Below are 26045 nucleotides of genomic sequence, written 5' to 3' on the forward strand. Positions count from 1 at the left end.
CTGATTTTTAACTCTTTCTTACATTCTATTTTAAGTATATTTTTAAGAGGCCCACCAACTGCCATCCTAATTGGTATCTAACTTCTTAAACAAGTCAGCTCAAGCAAAATTCCATATAGTAGTTAAGATTACCATGCAGAGGAAAACCATGATTGGAGAGACAGATTTCAGACTGATTTATCATAGTGCCTAAATTCTTCACGTGCCAAAAGATTTAAGTTCTTTCAAAAATGTTTATTCATAAGCAATGCCTCTAAAAAGACTGTAATCTATACAAAATAATTATTAGATACTCAACTAAATGCTAACATTCAAAAATTCAACTGGAGTGAAGAGAAAATAATTTCAGAAGTAGAAGAGAGTTAAAACTAAGCCACTAGAGAAAGAAAGGAACCAAATGACATACTATTTGTGTTATTCTCCACCCACTTATTGATATGGTTGGCCACAGCTATATTTTGACTGAAGTCCACATGATTTACTTCTGCTTTGAAGTATTTTTTCAGCATTTGCAAAAATTCCTCATTGACATGAAATCCATTTTGCACAAAGAGGGAATTGGCAATTTTCATCACATACTGGCTCTCTTTAGCAGTTACCATGTTAGAAAAATCCTTCAAGAAGGAAAATTCATCACCTGCAAAATGACAAACAATAAGTTTATTAGTGGAACAAACACAGTGAATGATCATGGGGATTGGAAAAGCACTAAAAAACAGCAAGGAAGATTGATGAGACAGGGGCCCAAGGGAAGAGCACTAGTTTATTCCCCATATCGACATGACTAGGAGGTTCCAATATTTGTGCCATTTCTAGATCTTCAAATTAACTTTGAGTATTATGAACTGGTATTATTTTTCGTTTTAATTGATGTCTTGGAATCTATAGAGATTTTTTTGGTTGTCTCCTTTCAAAGTACTTAGGTTATTCTCATTAAATTGGTCTTCATTTTATAATTAATAGGAATAAGAATTAAGCTTAATTACCTAATTTAAAAATCAAAATATTCCTTGAAATTTTACTTTCACTGGACTTTTTTGCCTTATAACTAGAAACATGCCTTAGAAATCATCGAGTTCTTAACTTTTTAATGAGTCGATTCTCATGTATATTAAAAACATTAAAATAGAAATCATACATCATGTCAAAATGATTACAAAAACCTTTTGGCTAAAAACTTTCCCCAATACATAACATTTTCATAATAATAAAACATTTCAAAAAAATTCTTGGATGCTGCTTAAAAAATGAAGATACAATTGGTTTTAAGCAAAAATTTCTAATATTCCTAGAGAATCATGTTGCTTTTCTTCATAGCAGTTATCACAGTTGTAAATATTCATTTATGTGATAATTGATTGATACATGCCTCTCCCTCTAGACTGGAAATTCAGTAAGAACCAGGTTTGATTTTATTTGTCACAGTGAGTTTTATTTAAATAATAATAATAAAATCTACAATTTCCTTAGATTAACTCAGCTAAAGATACAGCAAGGAGTTAATACCTTCCTTGGGTTTCCTGATGGTTCTCCTAACCATACCATCTCAATGAGATCACTTTCTCACACTGTGTGAATATTGCTACCTGTGGCCTAAGACAACATAACTGAGTTGAAAGTTAAAGTCAAACCACCTTGAAAAATTAAACCTAAGGACACTCACCATTTTTCAGGCTGTCATATCCCATTGAATGACGGATTTCTTTCAGGGTAGAACCTTGGGCCCCAAGTTCCATCATTCCCATAGCAAAGGTAACACTCAATGGAGAGAAAAGAATATTTTCATCTTCCCCAGTGGCTCGAAGATGGTTATACATATTCACTGACAACTCAGCAATGGTCTCATCAGGGAAAGTGGCCCCTAAAGCCAGATTTTGCAGAACCAGCAAAGAGAAGAGTACAAGGAAAGCCATGTTGGGAGAGCTCTAGCCTGAAAAACAATAATTTCCATATTAATTATTAATTATCTCTGACAATGGAGTGAAAGGCAAAAAATAAAATAAAAATAAGAATTATTTCTTGCAAAGTTGTAAAGCAAACCAAATTTCTAAACATTTACATTGTTAATATCTCCTAACAAAAGCCCCTTTAAAGGATATGTTGGGAGATACTATTTTTAAAAAGGCAATTAATAGTCAAATGAACAAATAACATTGCTAAATTCTGAGGATATTTCCAGGAACAGGTAGCCCTGGTCCCCACCTTCATGGGGTTAAGAGTATGTATAGCTACATATATAATGGAAAATTTAGACCATGTTTGGTGAGGCGAATGTATCAATTTTTCATATCTTCACCATATATATTTTGGTCATGATTTTAAAACAATTTACTCTAGCTTACACTAAACTACAAAGGTCCAGGAAAACTATAATGGAAACCAAAAGATATTTACAGGGTTTAAGATGAACTAGTGAAGTCAGGCATTTGAAAATGTCGCTCTACTCATTCACTACAATTTATAAAATTAATGCACCATGCAACTGGGTTGCCAACTGGCAGGAAAAGATCAGACACACACCTGCCACCGGCCCTAGTTTGTTCAGCCCAGGCTGCAGAACCCACAGGAAGTGGTAACCTAGAGAAACACATTCAGCACATCCTTGTGCTCTTTTCTCTTCCACTGTGGCTACCTATGAGGCTGTTACTCCTAATGGTGATCTCGGGGCAGGGAGGGGCCTTCTACCACACTGTCCTTTTATACTTAGGCTGATATTACCATTTCAGCTTATACCAGAACACGATGCTTCTATTTCTTTTTTTTTTTAAGATTTTATTTATTTATTTGAGAGAGAGAGAATGAGAGACAGAGAGCACGAGAGGGAAGAGGGCAGAGGGAGAAGCAGACCCCCTGCTGAGCAGGGAGCCCGATGTGGGACTCGATCCCGGGACTCCAGGATCATGACCTGAGCCGAAGGCAGTCGCTTAACCAACTGAGCCACCCAGGCGCCCCACGATGCTTCTATTTCAATGAATATTTCTAAATACGAGGTTTATCTGGTTCTTGAGCCATTTTCTCTGTGGAAAAGAAAGTGTCAGTGCCAGACATCTCTGGTTGATAGTTCTTCCTCCTGGCACACCAGTGTTCCCGAAGCCCTGTCCACCCACAAACGGCACACAGTGACCAGCACACAGCTGGGACAGAATTTCCTTTTTCCTTGTATTCTCCCTCTTTGTCACTGCAGGCATCTAAAAGCTGAACTGCCTAGTCAAACAATTAAGCAGCTTACTTGTTCATGACCTTCAAGGAAAAAAAAAAACTATCATGAAAACAACATGTAAAGTGATACTGAGCGAACACATTTGGAAAATTGTATTTCAACGAGCATGGAACATTAACAATCCCCTTTCCTCAGTTAACAGAAGGCATACACATTTTACTTAAGAGCAAGGTGTTTCTGACAGGGGTTTGAGTCAGAATGTCCTCCTCCCTCCTATCACGTTTTTCATTCCAACTTCTGGAGAGCTGCCTATTAGTTTATAAGTCCTTCACATTTTAGGGTTCAGTTTTAGGGATCAGTTTTGTTTTGTTTTGTCTGAGAAACTCCAAGCACTGCTGTCATCCCTCTGCTTTTGTATTAAGGTTTAGATCAGTCTCCTTTGTTTAGGAAGGCAAGGCTCAGCCTGCATGTAAATACGGACTCTCACAACCCCTGCTGTGGGAGACCCCTCTGTGGGAGATGGGGATGGCTGCCTGTGGGAGATCAAGTGCACTGCTGCAGAGCAGTGTCTGTGGTGGGACTGAAGCCCGGGGCAGAGAACACAGCTGCCCTGCCAGCCGGCAGACTGAGGCCATCAATGTGAGGCTGCCCCCAAATTTCCAGCCCCCCCAGCCCCCCTGCTTCTGTACTCCAGAGGACTCCAGGAAAAGGTGGAAGCAGAATAGGGGAACTTTCTCAATCTCTAGATTCAGATGGAAATTTAGCAGGTACCCTTCTAATTTGAAAGAGACCCTAAGATATATCCGGTATTTAATACTTAGGTTACTAGAACTCAGAAATCCAAGTCAGACTCAAAGCCATGCTCTTAATCATGACACTATACTGCTATCTGACATACCCTACAAAGACCCAAAGCTGGGCCTCATTACTTTCATTTAATGTTATCTAGTAGTTAATGAAGTTAAAGTCACTATATGGTGGTGGTATCTGTCCCTCAGTAACATGGCTATTTGGAAACCATTGCTTTCAACATGAGTATCAAATTTTAGGTGAACAAAAAGATTTCATTCATATAAAACAAAAACCAACCTATTGCCAACCAACAAGCATTCTAGAAAAACAAGGTCAAGTCTATCATATTCATCAGCATTTTTATTTACAAATGAATGTGCCATGAGATAAATGAGCTAACACATGATGTATGACCTTTGGCAAATCACATGCCTTCTCTCAGTCTTAGCTTCCTCATTCATGAGATGAAGATGCCAATTTCTACGCCACACAATTTTTTAAAAAGATTTTATTTATTTATTTGAGAGAGTGAGAGAGCACAAATAGGGGAGCATCAGAGGGAGAGGGAGACACAAGCTCCCCGCTGAGCAGGGAGCCCAACTCCACACAATTATTGAAGATGTAAATGAAATAGTGCCTGTTTGAAGCACTCATTTTAAGCTACAAACGTACTAATAAAAAACATTGTCATTAGAGAGTATGTTTCCTAGGTTTGTATATTTGCTGTCAAGGAAGAGGCTCTAGAGCCAAAATGAGTATTTTATTCTTCCTGTTGGCTCATCTAATGTAGCACTATTAAATGCCATTCATTCAGCCAAGATTGAAAGAGGTACCATGAAGATACTCAAATGTATAAGCACGGGATCTTGTCCTCAAGAAACTCACAGCATTGTACAAGAACATGTAATCTATTATAGTGGTTCTTCTCTTTTTTAAGAAAAGAGATTCTTTTAAGAATCAGGAGAAGGGTAAACAATCTCTTCAGAAAATGCATGCATATGGCTAACAGAACATTACTTTCACTGGCCAGGATATTTACTGGCCTCAGGTTAAGAACCCCCTGGTCTGTAGCAGATGGTCCAGATGCAGAAAGAAGCAGTGTTTGGTGGACCTGCAGCTTACTGGGGGAAAGCAATGTCAAAACTACTAATGTATCTTCAGGCTTCTGGCAGAATCCTGGAAAAAACATCCGTATGTCTGTGAGAAAGGGCTCTTCCCAGGGTAGTGGGCAGCAGGCCGCGATTTACATGCTCTGCTGGGGAATTAGAAGCATTATGGCAAGGAATGGTGGAAGCAAGTTATATCAGGAAACTCTTTAGTCAAGATTTAAAGAACTCTGTTCTGGAAGCACACATTTTATCTATACTTAAGTGATCTTTCCTTCTTTTAAAGGCAAAATGTCCAGTGTGCAAGAAAAAAAAAAATGGCTTCTGCCAGACTGGCCCAGCCTTTCTGATGCTACCTATCCCACCCCTAGCCCCTGGCTCTTTCACCTCCGCTGCCTCTGATTACTCCTTCTGAGGATTTTTTCTGGGGAGAAGGGAAGCTTCCCCCTTCTTCTACCTTCTAAGTGGGGAGTGTTCTCCAGGGTTCTATTCCTGGCCCTCTTCTCTTCTGTGTACTGTTCTTCTCGTGCCTGCTGGTGAACTTCCCTCAAAACAAAGATACTTCAACTATTATATAATTCTAGCTCTGGCTTTCTTTTTATCTTAATTCCTGATGTGCATTGCAAATTGTTTTGGGAGTGTCTTAGTCTTTGATTCTTGTCAGCACTTCAAATTCAAGGTGACTCAAACTGGGCTCCTTTTTTTTCAATCGGGCCCATTTTTTTTTTTTTTTTTTTCCTTTTTTTCTTAAAACATCAGAGTCCTTTGACTCCTCTCCATGTCCCTTTCCCTTATGTTCGATGAGCTGTCAACACTTATTCCATACTGTGCTCTGGACACTTCTACCCATTATCCGATGACCATTTCCATAGACATTGTGGCAGTTCTTCTTAATGCATTCTCAAGGGCTCCACCAATGACTTCCATCCATTCTCTGAAGCCCAGGGAACTGCCCTCCTCAATCCAATGGATGCATAGTCTCCGGATGAATTGTTTTGGATTACTGTTATGAACAGGTATTCCTATATTTACAAAACCTCAAAATCTTACTCATGCCTGTAGAGTAAAGCCCCAAATCTTTAGTCTCACTTTACTGTGATCCAACATGTTTCTACCCACTACTCCCCTTCAGGGATCCTCCAATTCAAGCCAGACTCCTTTTTGCAGTACATATCCCAGAATTTCTGTCTCATGGTGCTGGCTTGTGTAGTTCTCTTTCTGGAACTACTTCAACCTGGTTCCATATGTTCAAATCCTAACCACTCCTCAAGGTTCTGCTCCACTTCCATTTCCTTCATGAATACCCTCCTGGTTCTTCAGTTACAACAGCAATTTCCCCCTCCTCTGAAATGTTGGCACATTTTATCTCTACCTCTCCTACAGCACATATCACTGCTTCCCTCTATTACAGATAATTCTGTACACGAGTCGGCTGGTTTCCTCAGCTTTTTGAAGACACAGATAGAAGTGCATTCCTCTTTGTCTATCTTAAAATAATCAGAATAAGCACTTAATACATTACATATCGTAGGTACCAAATATTTGTTGAATGAATGTAGCTCGAGATGTACAGGCTCACGAATGCTGCATTGGAAGGAATAGCAAGAGTAGCTGCTTCTCCTCAATTCTCAAAGCTAATTTAATCTTAGTCCACAGGTAGTGGCTCATTTCCATTTTTTATTCCCTTTGATAAAGTGTTTCCTTATTGAGTCTGAGACCATCTTTCCAGTCTGACAAAGTGGTGCTGTCACCAATGCTGGCCTACTGCAACGCCTGGACATGGGATGCATTAACAAACAAGTGCACCACCTTGAAAAATCACAAAAGGTGCTACCCAAATGTTACTGTATTAACATTAGTCTACAGAATGCCAGGGCCCCACCACTAATCATAATAACCAACACATTCTAAAATGAATTACTCTCACATGGAGCATTACTTTGTAGTTCATTATTTTCAAGCTACTGAATAAAATGTCTTTACAGAAAAACAAGGGGCCGCAGGACCAGCGTAGTAGTAGATTGTGCTGTTGTGCTAGGAAAGGCAGAAGTAGTTGAGCTACTAATAAATTGCCATTAACTCTTGCATCTCTCTGTTACGTGGTAGGATAGGTTTTGGGCATGTGTGTGTGCATATCCTGCTTTGGCAAACACTTCATTCAAACAGGCCAGGGAATTAGATCTTATAATTGAGGTGTGAGTGATCACAAAGTGGAAAGCTAGCACAATAAGGAAGATTTAAAAAAAAAGCTTTCTTAGTAGTTAATCTTATTTATAGAAAGATTGATACTCATAAATGCAACTTGTTGTTTTTTTTGGATAGCGCAATTATTTGAAATGTAAAGAAGATGGTTTCGTAATTGTGAGCTAAGTAAAAAAGGAAGGTATTCTTTAGAAGGTGAAAAAAAATGGCTGAGGAAGATCCTTTCTCCAACAACAACAACAACAACAACAAAAAACAGCCATACAAAATAACTCAGGAAAAAATGCCTAAAGCAAAGAACACTATCTTGAATCACTCTGGCGTATTAATTCTCAGATTTTTGCATGTAGTTATTTTTTTAATTGAGGGAACCAATATAAGGTTGCTCAATTTTTATTTTATTAAGCAAATACATTGGAATGGGGGCAAGTTTAACAAAAAGAATGCCTCTGACAATCACATAAAAGAATGAACATTTCATCATGAAAAGAAGACAGTTCTTCAAAGTGGATATGTTTGAATTCATGGTTTCACTACTTTTTCTTTCTTCTCCCCCCCGCCCCCACTCCCCATGGGTTGGCACTGAGTGTTTGGAAGCCACTTCTCTAAGTTTGGTTAGTACCAGTTCACTTGGTGAAATTTGGAACAGGTTGGTCTCCAGATGTTTGTTCTCTGATTTACTAAGAGAAAGGGTTGACCTAGATCAGCCGCAGTGAAGCTGGAAAATTTGTCAAAGAATTTGTCACACACAAAAAAGGAATCATGACCGGGATGCCTGGGTGGCTCAGTCAGTTAACTGTCTGCTTTCGGCTCAGGTCATGGTCCCAGGGTCCTGGGATGGAGCCCCACATCGGGCTTTTTGCTCAGTGGGGAGTCTGCTTCTCCCTCTGCCCCTCCCCCTGCTCGTGCTCTCTCACTCTCTCAGATAAATAAATAAAATCTTAAAAAAAAAAAAAAGGAGTCATGACCTTGTGAAACAACCTGTACTTTAGCAACCTGTAATTTAGCACAGTTCCTGAACCGCAACATATGTAGTGTACCTCCCCACCCCCAATTTTAACTCTTCAGAAATTAGAATAAATCTTATGATCAATGTCCAAAGAAACCAGTCGATCTCAGAGATGCAGCTGTGCCACTGTGATCATTTCCTGTGTAAGCGTCATAGCCTGGATAAGTGTAAACTTTTGGCTACTTGTTTATCCTTGTTTCCTCAGTCGACTTATTTTCATTGGTGCTGCCTCCCACAGTCGAATTTTTGCTTAAACTTGGACCCAGAATTGTCCTCAATAGCACTGTATTGTATGGCAGCACTGAAAAGAAAAAGGGCCATGGACCCAGCGAACAGAGGGGAGGATGTAAGTTTACTGTAAGTGATGCAAGCATTTATCACTTGAGAAATGAACCAACTGATTTTCTTGTAACACAACTGAGTATTTTACAAGGATCCACGAATATAAGACCCATGTATGTAAATGAATTTGTGCAAGAGATATATCTCTTGTCCTTGGGATATGTACAAAAGAACTGTCTGTTGGATGCCTAGCAGCACAATTAGAGGCAGACGAATTTGCCAAATCTCTCAATATAAATCATAGTGCTTTCAAAGTGAGGAAAGGTGAATGACCAATGCATGCTTTGTGAAGGACTATTGCTCAGGTGCTAGGCTGTCAATAGCTTCCTGGTAACTTTCAAATTAGCTGTATAAATGTGTGGAGGGGTGTGCAGGTGGAGTAGTCAAATAATCAAATGGAAATGGAGAGAATACACCAGTAGTCTTTGAAATGCCTTAAGATTATATTTTCAATCACAAAGGTGCTAAAAGTTTTGATCAGAAAATGCATTATGAAAAGTATCATGTCATGTGCCTGATAAACAATGGCCAGAAGTGATTCAGAAGGATGAAAAGAAGGCTCAGACTTAAAATCTTAGTTATTAAGGGCATAATACACTAGCATATAAAGATACTCCATTGTGCTATATTTTAAAAAGAACTGTACATTTTTCTCCTTAAAATGTTCTTTCTCCCTAAAAAGAAGATGCTATGTAAATTGAGATATATTTTAATACCAAGGGACCAGAATCAAGGAGATAAAGGAGCGCAGGAGGTTTAATTCTGTAATCACGGTATCTATGAAATTATGATTCTTCCATCTTTTCCTCTTTCTTTTGCTTCTCCCCCCAGCTATCTAGCCCACTGTGATTCTTTCCATACTCTCTTACACTTTGCAAAAAAAACACATCTTTATGTCCTTTTTCCTGTTCTGTTGAGTCAAGCAAAAAGGAAAGCTTATCAGGTATCTCTTAAACAAGGAGTAAATGGCCAGGTAAATCAAAGGGACAGAACTATGGAGAGAATAAGTTACAGATATGTAATTTACCAGAAAGAATTATGAAAGACTTGAAAATGCCCCAAGATGATTGCTGGATGTCTTCAATGAAAAACTATGAATTATCTAGAACATAACCTTCCGGGGTATCTGACTATGAGTTTTGGGCCCTTCATTGTCTTTGAACAACTTCACCGTTCTCCAAGTTGAAGATAATTGATAGTGATGCAAATGATTCTTGTCTATATAAATGCACAGTGTACATGTATGATTGAATGCAATTGATTATTGCCCTGTGGATATTGACCAGTTCTGCATCTATTAAGCAAATGTGTTTCAGTATTCCTCATGAGTTTATGTATTCATCTGCTTTTTGGATTCTTTAATGAATTGGTTGTAACAGCTTACTGATTCTCTCATTAGTTAATGAGCTAAATAAAATCTTTGATATCTTTTCATTTTATATTTGTTTGAGAGTCAAGATTATAACCTTTTAAAAATAATTATCCTTTAACTAATTTTAAAAATCCTTACAGTTAGAAATTTTTCTTTCAAAAAATGTTTATTTTCATGGGATAATCCGATAATCAGAGTAGGAAGGAACTGGAATATTAGTCTTTTCTTAATCACTGAATATTCCTTAATCATGGGTTGAATTAGTACTATACCACTGGTACCCCAAAATGATTTAGTAGAACTCTGTGGCTTGGAACTACTGATCACATAGCAGCTAGCACTGAGCTGGCAGTGCTAGAGGTCTAAAATTCTTTGGTATTTTGCATGCATCCAAGAGGAAGGTTAGGCCTGGAAGAGACTATGGTAGTCTGCTCATTTAGGGACTAAACAGTCCTGGAAATGTTGAGAAACAACCAAGGGAAGATGTGCTAAAACTCCCCAGAATTTTTAAAGTGCTTTGGTAAATATAAATATATTAAGTCTGAATTCCTCAGCAACCAGAGGGAGGCTAATTGGAATGAAGATGGACCGTGACTCACAAGAGTTCCTTTCTTTGCTGATACGCAAGGCTTCCAAGGAGCTTTGGTGATTTTTTGGCACCAAACATCCTCTAACTAGTAGGAGATAAGGGTTATAAACTTTCAAGAACATTTCACAATAAAGATAACCTCTTGGGAAATTGTTTGACTTAATAAATAGATGATGAATAAGTAAGTCTTTAGTCAAACATTTTCCCATGTTAGGCTGTAACAAATTTCTAAAATCAAAAACCAAAATACTCAATTATTCTGTGTCCTTTAAAAAGTTAGAAAAATGCAGTCCAACAGAACTTTCCGCAATGACATAAATATTACATATGTGTACTGGTCCAATAAGGTAGCCATTTGCCACTTGTGGCTATTGGGTATTTGTAGTGTGGCCAATACAACCAAGAAACAAGTATTTTAATTTTATTTAATGTTAATTAATTTCAATAGCCATATATGGCTCGTGGTTACCATATTTGACCATGCAGAGTTAGAAGTAGGCCACATAGATCTACTTCTCATAACATTGGTTCTTGACCAAATACAAGTGTTTAAAACAAAAACAGAAAAAAACCATAGGTTCTTGACCTAATACAAGCGTTTAAAACAAAAACAGAAAAATTAGTAGCATGAACTCTATAAAACATGTCTCCTTACATAAGCTGTTTTATTTATAAACATACTCCTTTTCTTCAAGAGATCTCAATTGATAAAGAGGCTCCATTTGGAATTCCAAAGGCTTTTGATTAAAGTAGGTGACTACTGGGAAAATAAAGGTGATGCCAACAAGCATCAGTGAGCTGGCAGATCCCAGCCCTCCTGGAAACGTGACTTGGGCTTTTCCATAAAGTGGTAATGAATAATTCTGTTTGGCACAAGCAGGGAGACTTTGTCCTTGCCAATGAATGACTTCCTTTGGAGTACTGTCAGGAGAGCTAAACAAGTGACACACAAGCCCTAAGGCAAGATTCAGGGAGTAGTTTCAGAGAGATGGGTTAAAAAGTCATCATCAGTCAAGGTCATGTGTGGCTCAAGGCCATTTTGGAAGAAGCCAGGCATTAACGGTCTTAGCTTACCCATTAATGCTTTAAGAAATCCCTGCTGATTGCTCTTACCCAGCCTATGGGCTTAGCTGTTTAAAAGACTGCAGAATGTTCCTGCGGGAAACACCTTGACCAGACCCTCATTTTACAGGTGAGGAAACTGAGTCATCTGTACTGAACAACTTTTTGTACACAAAAGATGTTTAATGAGCTACTATAGATACAAAAAAACATAAACTTTAAATGTGAACGCAATACCTAGAATTTAATTTACTCTTTAATTCATTCATTCATTCAATAACTACTTATTCTTGACAACTACATACCAGGTCCTGTACTAGGTGCTAGGGATACAGAGGATAACAGGATGATGCAAAAGATAAGCTTTTGTGGTATTTTCCTTCATGTATTAGGTATATATATTCTTTAAAGAGATCTCTAACTTTTTATTCAGAGTTTTAAAAATATTGGAATTTCTAATAAATAAAATCTTTAAAAAAAAAAAAAGGGGGCGCCTGGGTGGCTCAGTCGTTAAGCGTCTGCCTTTGGCTCAGGTCATGATCCCAAAGTCCTGGGATTGAGCCCTGCATCAGGCTCCCTGCTCAGCGGGGAGCCTGCTTCTCCCTCTCCTACTCCCCCTGCTTGTGTTCCCTCTCTCACTGTGTCTCTCTCTGTCAAATAAATAAATAAAATCTTTAAAAAATAAATAAAAATAAAAATATTGGAATTTCTAATTTCTCAATATTAAAATATTGCTTGTGTAATAAAGTTTTTAAAAGCTGGCTATGTCCCTGAAAATCTGAAAATACTCAGATATAAGGTTGCTTCTCAATTACTTTGTTAATGGAGGGAGTATTAGCCTAACTTACCCTCCAATTATTCGCTAATGCTTGAGTATATCCTGAAGGGCTGGGAAAGGAGGTAAAATATCCAGAGAAATTATTTAAAGAAAAAATTCTCCCAGGAAGACTTTCAGAGCGTTCAAAGCCAGTTTTAACCTGTCTTGATAATGCAGTCAGAACTGTAAATACAGTATTGTAATGTGATGATACCCTAACAAAGGACAGTAGTAGTTAGGGCTGTTGGCCATACACACCAAAATAGCCCAGATTCAAAGCATTTATTTTTGTATTAAATTATATTTGGGTTATATTTATGGTGTTTCTTGTCTTTCTTTTTTGAATTCTCCGTCTCTCTGCACTATTTTACTGTCTTAGCTTTAAGAGCCCTCACAGCTGTTGTTATTTTTCTCTTTTAGCTTTAACCTCTTGCTTTATTTTATAAGATTAAGTGTGAGGGTTTGAGGACATCCCTAAACTCTCCTGAGGTGAAATGCGTAGTTTCACTTTGCCTCAGTGTCTGTTGAGACCACACAAAGCTATTTTCTTATCTTGGCTAATAACTATAATATTCCCAAGACCCAAGTGTTCTTTTAGTAAAATGGTGTAGGCTCATGGGTTTCTTTTTCTTTTTTTTTTTCTTTTTTTTTGAAGATTTTTTATTTATTTATTTGACAGAGAGAGACACAGCGAGAGAGGGAACACAAGCAGGGCGAGTGGGAGAGGGAGAAGCAGGCTTCCCGCGGAGCAGGGAGCCCGATGTGGGGCTCGATTCCAGGACCCTGGGATCATGATCTGAGCTGAAGGCAGATGCTTAACGACTGAGCCACCCAGGCGCCCCTCTTCTTCTTTTTTTAAAAGATTTTATTTATTTGAGAGAAAGAGAGAGAGAGTGAGAGACCATGAGCAGGGGAAGGGGTAGAGGGAGAAGCAGACTCGCCCCTGAGAGCAGATCCCAGCGTGGGGCTCCATTCCAGGTCCCTGGGATCATGACCTGAGCCAAAGGCAGATGCTTAACTGGCTGACCCACCCAGGTGCCCCTAGACTCAGGTTTCTGACACCAAGATGATTATAGAATTATTATATATATTAACAATAGGCTGAATTTTATGAAATTGCCATTTTTATAAGTCAAAGTGGTCAAATATTGGCATGTTCATATGCTTCAACCTACTATTTAGTGAGAATTTACTGTGTGTCAGGCTGAAGATTAGAATTTTTGTATGCTGTTTTGCTACCCTTTATTTAATACAGTTATTTCAGTGTTTTGAAAAGGCATCATATCTCACATTTTAAAAATGCATACTAGTTTAGAAATCTGGAAAAATTTATTATGATTTTCTTAGAATTCTTTTCACTTTGTGCTAGAAATGCTAGAAACTGATGGAGAGAACTCTCTAACTGACACAAAACACAAACTTAAATTAGGTGGCTCTTTCTTTAAAAGAAAAAACAAAAAAATACTTGTGGCTTACTTACTGTACCCTGGGGAAATTAAGTTACCTACATTATTTTCTAGACAGTCTTTTGCAGGACTACTATGGTGAAAATGAAAGTGAGAAAGAATGTGTCAAAAAATAATTTTACTGCTTTGTTTTTTAATACTCCTATAAACAAAAAATACAAAATTACCTTGATATTGACTAATGTATTAATGTTACCTGAAAATATCCACCTGTTAAGTCTATTTATAAACCTGCCTCACACATTGTAATAGGGGGATTTCTAAAAAAAAGTTTGGTTTCCTCTTCCTGTTCATCACTGTCAGTGTCTGAAAAGGCAACTTGTAATTTTTATTGCAGAGTGTGGGCAAACAAGTAAAACATTAAGTGGATATAAAAAGGCTCCATGAAAGTATTCTGGTTACATTTCCCTGTAATTTTCAGAACCACATTTACAATATAGTAACAGCGTTAGAAAGTGTGTAGAAAGATGAATTAAGGAAATAAGCCAATGTTAATGTCAGATAGGAAAAAAAAAAAGAGAGAAAGAAGAGGAAATTTGGGGAGATAGTGTACTTCTCCAAAAAGCAGTTTCAAGCAATCTAACTAATAATCAACCCCTCTCATTTTCAGAGATCTGGAGAGACATGGATATAATTATTTTCTTCTGAATCTCTTCTAAGTTTAACAATCCTCACTGACAGGAAATTGTCCCTTATCAAGCTCCTTACACAGCAGCTCGAGGCTTTTCCGTCATTGGGTGGGTAAAATGGGAAGGATATTTTATGGATCTTATGTTGAGCACTAACGCTCTCTACCCTGGCACCCCGTGAGAGTGTGTCGCTCTCCTTAGTTAACCACTGAAAGATCGCAGAAGCGTCATGGTGAAATGCAGGCAAGGATGTTGGCTTTTCATTGGGGGGCCGCTTCTTACACGTCTAAAGCATTATTGAAAGTTAAAGCTAGGTGTGTCAGAGAAATTACAGAGAATATTTTTAGGACTCCAAGATATGTGTCAGGGTCTTTCTTGCAAATGACTTGTCTATAAGTTAATTAGAATAAAATGAAATAGTTCTCTCAAGTTGGCTTTTTAAAAAATACATACAGATAATTGGCCCTGCAGAGAATGACTGAATGATGGGCATCAGGTTGATACGAGCCTCATAGATTTTACACTGAAACACATCTATAGATCTATCTTTTAAATATACAGTTATAGTTCCCAGTAAGAAAAGCAATGAGAGTCAAAGCTCAACTTGAGTTAAGCTCAAGAGAGGCTACCCAAATAGGATGGGATATGCTGTTATTGTTTTCTCATTTCTGGTATTGCTTGAGAGTCTACATGTGAGAGTCTGGGAGCTTGAAGACTAGGGAATTGTTAATAAAATTCAAGAATATGCTAGGAATATCTAAATTTCAAAATGAAAAGAGAAATTCTTCCTATAAAATAGATTCTCTTACCTCAGTTTTCTCCCCAGAGACCAATTAACTCAGGGACTTCTAGAGCTAAAATCATATAATGAACTAATCATTTATACATAATAACAAATTATTGTTAGTCTTCATAACAAGCTCGAAGGTAACCCCATTTTGCAGATTAAGAAACTGAAACTTAGTGAGTTTAAGAAATTTTACCATGTTCACACAGCTTACTAAGGAGTAAAAAGGGGATCTGAGCTTTTATCTGAAGGCTTCAAATCCCATGCTACTTTTTTAAAAGATTTTATTTATTTATTTGAGAGAGAGAGAGAGAGCAGGGGAAGGGGCAAAGCGTGAGGGAGAAGGACAAGGAGACTCTGCCCTGAGTCAGAGCTAGATGTGGGGGCTTGATCTTGGGATCCTGAGATCATGACCTGAGCCGAAATCAAAAGTCGACCGCTTACACAACTGAACCACCCAGGCACCCCCCACCCCACCCCATGCTATTTTTGCTATGCCTTGCTGTCCCAGTTGGATGGGATTTAGAGGTCACTTGATACACTTCTCATACTGAATGCAGGAATTCCCTCCACAAGACTGACTCTGCTCAAATTCCTTGTGTGTATGTCAGCTTTGTGTTTGTGTGTGTATGTGTTTGTGGGACATCTCAGTGTTTGACTGGCTTCCATGCTGGCAAGATAGCTCATAATGTTTGGATGAAATCTCACTCCCTTTAACATATTGACCCTACGTTTGCCAAATAACACTACAACAGGCTTTAAGTATAAAATATATTAATTAGGATCTTAACTTGCTATATAGAACATTACAATACTTCAACTTTTTTAATAAAAAAAGCTAAATTGGTAAAACATTCACAGACAACAAAATTCAAAAGTTATGAAAAGGCCTATAGTGAAGACCTCTAACTCCTATTCCCTAGTTAGCCAATTTCTCTTGGTGGAGCCAACCAATGTTATCATCCAGAGATACCTTATGTATATACAGTATATATAGTTCCCCTTTTCTTTCTTCCAGAAATAGTAACATAATATACATCCTATATACACTGTTTGCAACCTCATTTTTTCATGTAGCAACATATCTTTTTTTTTTTTAAGATTTTATTTATTTATTTGAGCCAGAGAGAATGAGAGAGAGAGAGAGAGAGCACATGAGAGGGGGGAGGGTCAGAGGGAGAAGCAGGCTCCCCGCCGAGCAGGGAGCCCGATGCAGGACTCGATCCAGTGACTCCAGGATCATGTCCTGAGCCAAAGGCAGTTGCTTAACCAACTGAGCCACCCAGGCGCCCGTGTAGCAACATATCTTGAAAACTATTTGCTATCATACATAAAGAGCTTCCTCATTTTATTTTATTTATTTATATTTTTAGCAGATTCACAGCATTTTACTGTATGGGTACGCCGTAATTTACTCAATTAGTCTCCTACCAATGGGAATTTAGATTATTGCAATCTTTTGCTATTACAAATAATGAGGTAATGACTAATTTCAGAAATATATCATTTCACAGATGTGCAATTATCTCTGCAGGGTAAGTTCCTCGAAGTTAAATTGCTAGGTCAAAAGGCACAAGTACTTGTAACTGCCCTCCATTGAAGTTGCATCATTAAAAACCCTAGGAATATACTTAGAAAGAAATAAGGAAGAAGTATACAAAAGAAAAATTGAAATGCTGCTTAAAAATAGACACAAAGACTAGAATGTTTCATCTTTTATGGAACACTCTTCCTAAAATAAGGACAGATGAACAAGTTAAACAACACCATAGGGTTACAGTTAGCAAGATCCAGGCCATGGGAAACTCCACAGTACAACTGATTCAGTTTCAACAAATAAAATGCAGGAATAAAGGGCAGCGAGAGCTGGGAGGCAGGAAGCCAGTGGCTTCAAAGAGACTTGAGAGACATATCAATAGACTGCAATGCCTGGCCTTTATTTGATGCTGGTCAAAACAAACAAACTTTAAAAATTACATATGGTATTATGAGACAATGGGGGAAATGACTAGGATAAATGGAAATGGACACCTTATTCTTAGATAGGAATATTCAAGATCATAAAGATATTATTACTCTATACATTTAGTGCAATTTCAATAAAAATAGCAACCTTTAAAAATTAGACAAGCAATTCTAAAGTTCACATAGAAAAATATTAAGCAAGAATAGCAAAAAAAAAAATTCTGGGGAAAATGTAACAGTGATGAGATACTAAAATGCATTTAAAAACTATAATAATTAGAAGAGGGTGGTGAGAAATATAATTTAGTATATGATAAAACTTGGCATGTCCAATCAGTGGAGTAAGAGATCATCCAATAAGTGCTAACTGGTGTTGGAAGAACAGAATATCTACATATTAAAAAATAAAGAAGATAAGTGCTTTGTACTTTAAATCGAAATAAATACCAGGTGGGTCAAACTTTAAAAGTAAAAGTTGAAGCTTTGGAATTCCAAGGAGAAATCCTAGGAACTTACAAATATATTTATATGTAAGTATACACACATACACATATATTTTCCATACATAAAACATGTATATATATATATGTATGTGTGTATATGTTACATTTACATGTACATATGTTATGTGTATATATGTGTATATGTACTGTTTAAATATTTAAAGAAGTATTACACACACACAGTGTTGAATTAGAAAAGGCCTAAGTGTGACAAAGACCGGGAGCCATTAAAGAAAAGATTAATATGACTATAGGCAAAAATTAAAAATCTTTACAGCAAAAACATGAGTGAAGTAAAGGCAAGTGGCAAACTAAAAAATCTTAAATTACAGATAAAATGATAATTTTCCTACTTTATACAAGACCTATATAAGTCAGTAAAACTAACAAAAATCCTATGGAAATTAAGCAAAGGACATGAATAGATCTTTCACCAAAAAACTCTTAAACACATAAAAATATGGTCAAACTTTTTGATAATTATCACTTAAAAGTAAAACTACACTGAGGTACCATTAGTTACATACCAGATTGATAAAAGCAATATTAAAGCCTTAACTCTTAATATTTAAGAATGGCCCTAAGGCCATCTGACTCTTAGAAAAAGTGGTTGGGGCAAAAAAGCAGTAACCTCTTAGAAATCCTAGAACACTCCAGTAATCTCTAGGATTAGTGCTATGGTTCTACCTCACACAAAGCTTACGACATCAGATGATCTCTCTAATCCAGAATGCAATGGAAAAACTAGAAGAAACAAAATCTTTAAGTTTTTAAAAATAGTCAAAAATAAAAATCCATAAAAATACACATTTTTTTTGAAGCTTGTATACTTGACTCAGAAGGGCATACTTTGGTCCCTACTCTTGAAAGCTTACTTTTATTCTATATACAATCCTAACATAAATGTTTGTTTTGGTTTGGTTCCCCATCTTTAGCAATTAAAAGAAAAAAAAAAATAGAGGGCATCTGGGTAGCTCAGTCAGTTAAGCGTCTGCCTTCGGCTCAGGTTATAATCCCAGGGTCCTGGGATCTAGTCCTGCATTGGGCTCCCTGCTCCTCGGGGGGGCCTGCTTCTCCCTCTGCCTCTCTCTCTCTCTGTCTCTCATGAATAAATAAATAAAATTAAAAAAAAGAAAAAATAGAGGAAAAGGCTTCTGGAGACAGGCACAATGACTTTAGGAAGAAGCCACAAAAAATGTTGTTCTACAATCAAAGAAAACCTATGCAGATCTGACATAAAGACTGAAAGCCGAGGACGATTTACTATAGGCACATTTCCTATGAGAATCATGGTATTACTGCAGCACCCAGTGTAAGATATTCATGAGGATGCCCTTCAGCCATCTCAAAAATAATTCTTACTCTGTTCAGTACATCCCTCCATATGGGATGTCTGATATATGTGTGATAAACTACCATGAGCCATCAGAAACAAAATATTGGGGTATTTACCAAGATACATTTCATTTGTCTGGAAAACTCAATTGTACAGTAAAACAAATTTCTCCTGGGACACAACTAACCTGTGATATGACTGTGGTTTAAAAGACAAATAATAAATTGTCATTGGTGTGCTTTTGTTTTTTAACCCACAGGTCAGATTTTCCAGGCTTCAATAATTCTGAATTGAATAAAACCTAACTTACCTTGTGATTACTTACTAAGGAATAGTTCTGTGGGTTTACGACCTTATCACAGAACATGTCGTATTTCAAAATTACTTGCCTTAACGTAATGATGTTAATGAAATGAAGTAACGTTCATATTTGAATCTGCATGGCTTAATGGCAGTAGTTAGCATTGTCTGTTGATGGCTCTCTACAGTGTCTATGGTAGGAAGGCTCCCTTTTCAATTTTCTTTTTTGGGTTGTGCTTCTCTTTGATGTTCCTCACTTTTTAGCAATGAACATGGATGGCATTTTAAAATTACTCAAGTATTTTTTTGCAATGAAGCTACTCTACTAGGCAACAAAAGATGTCCTCAGAGGGGCAAGTTACTTTAAGACTGAGAATCTCGTAGGATTAGATAGCGTGTGTGTAGCCTCTAAGGATCATTAATATCATTAATGTGAGGCAAAAGTCCCAGACTAAATGGCTTCTGGGGAAGCATAATTTATTCAAAATGACATGACTCTAAAATGTTTTTATAACCTAATATTAAAAAGGGAGCTAATAAAACTATTTCTCTAAATCAGCACTTCCCAGTGTGTGGTCTGGGGACTTCCCCATCAGAATTTCCCAGGAGAGGAGGAAAATGCAGGGTAGGGGCCACATCACCAACCTCTTGGATCAGAAATTCTAGACATGGGCCCCAGTGTGTTTAAAAGATATTTCAGGGGATTGTTTGACATACCCAAGTGTGAAAACCAAGTTGGTAAGATACCAACGAGGATATGCAGAGTGCTAATTAAAACGAGGCATTTCACAAGCCAGCTCGTTTACTCCTTTACAATGTGTTGGGCTGCTATGTTTATTTAGCGCATTGCTTGGCCTGTCTGCCCTCAATATTTGCTGAATGAATGATTTATGTATAATATCTCCACTCACAGAGGAGCAAATTGAGACTTGGAGAGGGTAGGTAGACTAAGACCACTTTGTTTATAGTGAGTAGAGACTCAGGGCTGGTATCAAAGCCCAGGTGGTTTTCCCTCAACAGCCCTACCTTGTTGTGGGTTATTGGATTTGTTTGTAAAGGAGACCTATATCAACTTAGCCTGTTAACACTCAAATCCTCAAAAATCCCTGTAGTGGAGTTTATTTAGAAAATATAATAAGTTATATAATATTTTAGAATGTGATAAATATCCTAGGGTGGAGGGGTGGGGACAACTCAGCAAAACGGGATAAGAGAGTGAGAGGGTGATGAGGCCTATTGCAGGTTTGTTTTTTTTGTTTTTTGTTTTTTTTTTTTTAGTTTCAGAGGTAGAATTTAGTGATTCATCAGTTGCATATAATACCCAGTGCTCATTACATTAAGTACTCCTTAATGCCCATCACAGAATTAATTATCCCTCCCCCCATCTCCCCTCCAGCAACCCTGTTTGTTTCCTAGAGTTCAGCATCTCTTATGGTTTGCCTTCCTATTTTCATCTTATTTTATTTTGTAATAAAAAAGATGAGGAAGGCTTCACTGAAAATGTGAAGGGCCCCTTCAAGCTCCTGATAACTAGAGCCAGAGACCAGGGTTTAGCAAGAGCATATGCCTGAGGAAGGAGTGTGTCTGTTTGGTCCCAAGATCAGCAAGAAACCAACCCAGGTGGAATGGAGAGGGCAAGGAGGAGAGTGGGTGGCTATGGAGGAATGGGAAGAGAGGATCTAGGAACTGAGCAAAGACAGCCCCTTTGAAGAACAGAGAAATCTACCAGTAGCTGGATGGACACTAGTCAGGAGAGGGTCTACTTTGTTTGCTTGTTTGTTTGAGGTACAAAAGAAAACAGGATGCTCATCTTCTAGTAGCAATGCTCTGAGAGAGGGGGGATTGATGATTCAGGAGAGGGCACTGTGGAAGGGGAGAGAGGATGAGCACCTGTGTAGAGGTAGGGAGTGGCCTTGCATAGAAGCACAGATAATTCATCTACAGACACAAGGCAAAAGGCAAAGTATGTGGGTACCAATGCTTTTAGGTGGGGAGCTGTGGTAGCAGGAGACTGTGGAAGATTTTTAATGGGTTCCCTTTTCTCCATGAAATAGGATGCAGGGTCATTAGCTGAGAACAAGCCAGGGAGCAGGTGTGAGAGAACCTGCCTTCAGAGCATTTTTCACTGAGCTTACTTGTATATAAGCACTGAACTTGGTACTTCTGCTTAAACATATGGAAATATCTTATGCACATACTCTTGCCAAAGCAGCGTTACTCATCTTTGGTTAGAATTAGCTTGGAAAGTAAACTGTGCAAGTAATGAATTTTGAAAATAAATTAATACAGATTGAAAACCTTCTTGTCTGCTCCCACTTGTACTGTAAATTTATTCTCTCAAAGTTATTTCATGTTCTGAATGTCATTGAGGAATTTAGTAGATCACTGAGCTGCACCCCAGAAGTGGGCTTCCAACCATAATTTAATTGGAAGGGTTGTAACTAAGTTTCACCATATGGGACTGCCAGATATAATCAATGCAATATAAGTTTGAAGACGACATTATTGAGTGTGTCTAAGCACATTTTATAAGCAATGAAAGCTATCATTTATGCAACAGAAATCACTCTAATGTCTTATGAAATTAGGACATCAGTAGAATATTTAAGTGTTAGAGGGTTAATGTAGATCAAGTAATTTTGGTTGAAAGATAACACACTATTTAAAGACAAACATTAGTCAGATAATACAGGTATTACTCACCCCTCCTCCACCCTAACACATCAATCAAATTTGTAAGGCTAACATGGCTTACAGTTTTTATACTAATACAGTTAATGATACACTTAGAAGCTGATACAGTTGGGACTTTAAGTTTATTAAGCAGAATATCTGGGCAAATTCCTCAGTCATTAAGTAGAGGCCCACAAAATTTTTAATCTGGGCCAATGAATAGTTTAACACGCTGAAATTGCCACCCCTGAACTTTTAGTTTGTTCTTTGGATTCTTCAAGACTTAAATGTGTTGCAACTCAGTGGTTAATCTTGCAATGAATAAACTTATAACAAAATCGTGATCCCAAAAGTCTATTACTCACATACCTAAAGGCAGGCTCAGAACAACAACAACAAAAATCATACCTGGGTAAACCATATAAGCAGCACTGTTTTCCCTCTGCTCTGGGTTAGGCTGAAGAGGACTCTTGTACAAGCGAAGAGTTCATTGGCACTAACTGTGTATCGGTAACTGTACTAGTATTAAATCTTGCTGAAATACAGATGCATATATCCTGTATGCTATCAAAACAATGGCACTCCAAAGCTAAAGATTCAAGACTATCCACCATTCAGAGATTAATCCTTTGGTCTTATTCTCCCTGTCTTTGGCCACTGTTATTTGCAGAATTGTGGTGAATAAAACATAAATGTTAACACCTTAAATCATCATGATGTTGAACTCATCCCCTGCAGAGGCTAATGAGAACATATGTGTGAAACCAATGAAGGAAAGGCAAATTCAGATCCTTTGAACTGTATAATCTTTGGTCAGATTAGATAAATACAGGAGAGATGTTCCACTTAAATAATCCATACAGTTTAAGCAGATTAAGGATTTTAAAGCCGTTAAGACCACACATGTGCGTGCACATGTGCACCCCGCCGCCCCCCCCCCCCCCCCCAATTCAGAGCAAGGCTACCAGAACTGAAGAATCTCCTGCTGCCAGGCTATGAATTTTCAACCCAGGAATAGTGTGGGAGGATTGGAGGCCTGACTTATTCTCTGGTCAGTTGCCTTCCTCTGCCCTGGTGTCAGGACAGTTTATGATGAGTTCCAAAGCCAGGTAGGTGCATCTTCTTTTGACTTCAGTTGTCTAGCTGGTGGCTGGCTCTTCTCCTACCAGAACCGTTATAACTTTAGTAAGATCTGATTGATGGCACCACACAGAGGAATTGATGAGACTAATCAGCTGGACTACGGGGATATTCAGGCAGCAAGATGAATTTAGGCTTGCCAGTGAAGTTGGATGTAAGTAGATTCTAAAACAATCCCCAGAGCAAAGTCAATATGAAGAAACTGAAGTATACTTTTCAATAGTCTGTAAGTGGCCTTTCACTGGTGCACGGGCACTAAAAGTTTACAGAGAAGTAATAAATGGGACCTCGAGGATGCTGGGGTTCAAGCCCAATTCTGTTGTACTTGCTGCCATCTTTGGAGGCTGAGTTACTACGGTTCCTGCTTAGAATGATATTTCTAGCCCTTTCCCCCTGGTTAACTTCTATTGCTTCTTCATAACCACCTCATTGAAGTCAGCCTCCCAAAGTCATTTCCATTTTTGTATGCATAGTGCTCAGTACAGGGTTTTGACTGGAAGATTCTAAATAAGTGTTTGTCGAATGAAAGAGAGTAATAGAGAAATAGCTATATTTATGGAATATGAATGAAAAGAAACTGGATTAAGAGTAGGAAGACTTGAACTTGAGTTATAACTGTACCACTCACTAAGCAGCAAATCTTTTCCTCTTGCTGTTTCCAAGTCTATTAAGTAGGAATAATAATGCCTTCTCCATCTTCTTTGTGAAGCAGTTATGAGAACAAAGGGGCTATAGTGAGAAAAAGGAGATCTAACAGAAACCTGGCTCCATAATGGGCAGCCTTAGGCAAATCACTGAAATGGCTGGCACGTATTTTGTATTTCAAGTGTGGATCAAAAAACTTCTCTATCTCTTAGGCTTCTTTTATAAAAGGCCATTCAAATATCAGAAAGGGTTATGGCCTTTTTATTTTAAAAAATATTTTAAAATTTTTTTTTAAAGATTTTATGTATTTATTTGACAGAGAGAGACACAGCGAGAGAGGGAACACAAGCAGGGGGAGTGGGAGAGGGAGAAGCAGGCTTCTGCCGAGCAGGGAGCCTGATGCGGGGCTCAATTCCAGGACCCTGGGATCATGACCTGAGCCGAAGGCAGACGCTTAACGACTGAGCCACCCAGGCGCCCCTATTTTTAAATTTTAATTTGAAATAATTTTAGACTTATAAAGACATTGAAAAAAAGTAGCGTTCCCATATACCCTTTACCTAGTTTACCTAGTTTCCCTAAATGTTAACATCTTACTTATAACTGATGCACAATCATCAAAACCAGGAGATTAACTTTGATATGTTACTATTAACTGATGTATAGACCTTATTCAAATTTTTTCCAATTATTCCATTTCCTTTTTCTGGTCCTGAATCCTTTCCACGGTCTCACACTGCATTTAGCTGTCATGTCTCCTTAGTCTTCTCCTTTATTTATTTATTTATTTATTTTTGAGCATGCACGCACGAGAGAGAGAGAGAGTGCATGTGTATGCACATGAGTGGGGGGCGTGGGGGCAGGGGGAGAGGGAGAGAGAGAAGCCCATGCAGGATCCACTTCCAGTGCAGAGCCTGATGCAGGGCTCAATCTCATGACCCTGAGATCATGAACTGAGCCAAAATCAAGAGTTGGACACTTAACCAACTGAGCCACCCGGGCATGCCAGTCTCCTCCAATTTTTTAAAAAAGTATCTTGTGGGTAGATATACTAAGACTGCAAATATCCTATTTCTCAACATGTTTTTGGCTACTAATTTTCACATCCGTTGATTATTCTTGAATTGTTTTTTTTTTTAAAGATTTTATTTATTTATTTGAGAGAGAGAATGAGAGACAGAGAGCACAAGAGGGAAGAGGGCAGAGGGAGAAGCAGACCCCTTGCTGATCAGGGAGCCTGATGTGGGACTCGATCCTGGGACTCCAGGATCATGACCCGAGCCGAAGGCAGTCGCTTAACCAACTGAGCCACCCAGGCACCCTATCCGTTGATTATTCTTATCTGCAACAGTTAACAGGGTGTTTGTCAAATGGTGATTTTTCTACTTCCATTATTCTTTGTACATTCATTAATTGGAATTCTACTGTAAGAAAGAGCTATCTCTTTTCTCTCATTTACTTATATATTCAAATTATTTATTTGTATCAGTATGGATTCATAGGTATTTATTTTATTCCATGGGTTATATAGTCCATCACTATCATTTATTGTCCTTCTCAGGTTGTCCTAGATTTGCTATGGCCTTTTTAGATGGCTCAACTCACACGAATCAATGCCTTGCTAAAAATCAATCTACCCCAAGAAATGCCTGTTTGGAGATGTGGCATATGATAAAAAATTAAAATGTATAGCTGAAAAAAAATGTCTGGGGTATCAAGGACACAGGGATCCAGATACTAGCAGCTCTAAAAATGAAGACAAAAGACCTATAAGGATACAGAGGTTCGGGGTACTGAATATCCTAGACATTTGTACTCTAGCTGGTGATTTACCCATCTGGCAATTCGCAAGAAGTGTGTGTAGGGACATTTATATCCCTGGTTCATCTGAATATACAGAGGCTGGCAAGAAGTATTTAAAGATCAATAACTATATCTTATGGTGTGTATGTACGTATGTGTGGGTGAGAGAGAGAGAGAAAGAGAAACAGAAAGAGAGAGAGAGATTATTACCAGTTTAGGCTACTTTAATGCAAACTTTTTCAAAACAGATAAAGCCAGTCTTGAGTATGATTTGTGTAACATAAATCCCTGTGCAACAGAGAGGTGATCGTGTTTGTTCATAAAGTTACTTATTAATTCATCACACA

General features: G+C 37.9%; 1 protein-coding gene across 3 annotated transcripts in view; it reads right to left on the reverse strand.

The window, feature by feature from the left end:
- SERPINI1 (serpin family I member 1) overlaps positions 1-26045 on the reverse strand; it is a 70595-nt gene that overhangs the window by 25103 nt on the left and 19447 nt on the right. For all 3 annotated transcript variants that reach the window (XM_021702619.1, XM_021702617.1, XM_021702620.1), the window contains exons 2-3: positions 1664-1930; positions 407-637 (exon numbers count right to left, since the gene is read on the reverse strand). In XM_021702619.1, the coding sequence (XP_021558294.1) occupies positions 407-637; positions 1664-1913 (481 nt within the window). In that variant the 5' untranslated portion in view covers positions 1914-1930. The remainder of the gene's footprint in view (positions 1-406; positions 638-1663; positions 1931-26045) is intronic.

This window comes from Neomonachus schauinslandi, chromosome 1, assembly GCF_002201575.2.
Source record: "Neomonachus schauinslandi chromosome 1, ASM220157v2, whole genome shotgun sequence".
NCBI classification, from domain to species: Eukaryota; Metazoa; Chordata; class Mammalia; order Carnivora; family Phocidae; genus Neomonachus; species Neomonachus schauinslandi.